Below are 466 nucleotides of genomic sequence, written 5' to 3' on the forward strand. Positions count from 1 at the left end.
ATGTATATATATATATATATATATAGAGAGAGAGAGAGAGAGAGAGAGTATACAGTTAATGTACAAATTAATTACTATAGTAATATAGATTAATATAGATATACATTCAGTTTTTACATATATCACATTTGAACTCTAAACTCTAAACTGAAATGTTTGCTTAAATATCGCATAAGTTGTGTACTGGATTATTTGTTTACGAGAACATTTTGAATAAATAAACGTTATAGCGTTTCCGCCATGTTTAACCAGCAGGCTTTTACTTTGACAGTGATGAACCGGAAGTGCTTCTCTGTCGCTTGAGGTTGGCTAAATTCTACTTGAACAATGCAGGTAATAAATATGAATATATATTCTGTACGACAGTATAATGCCTTCTTAGATGCAGTAACATTCATTAAAATGTTTATTTTGTCTGATGACTCATTTTCTTGTTGTTTAAGTGACTGACTCTTAAGTGGCTGAG

The 466-nt window shown here is 30.5% G+C and overlaps 1 protein-coding gene across 1 annotated transcript in view; it reads left to right on the forward strand.

Annotated features, from left to right (window-relative positions):
• Nucleotides 1-257: 257 nt before the first annotated feature.
• The window catches only part of med8 (mediator complex subunit 8), a 4,402-nt gene continuing 4,193 nt past the window's right edge, over nt 258-466 (forward strand). Inside the window, exon 1 of the mRNA XM_080878532.1 lies at nt 258-333. Coding sequence (XP_080734658.1) covers nt 328-333 — 6 coding nt within the window. The 5' untranslated portion in view covers nt 258-327. The remainder of the gene's footprint in view (nt 334-466) is intronic.

The sequence above is a fragment of the Rhamphochromis sp. 'chilingali' genome, assembly GCF_963969265.1.
Source record: "Rhamphochromis sp. 'chilingali' genome assembly, chromosome: 3".
In the NCBI taxonomy this organism is placed as follows: domain Eukaryota; kingdom Metazoa; phylum Chordata; class Actinopteri; order Cichliformes; family Cichlidae; genus Rhamphochromis; species Rhamphochromis sp. 'chilingali'.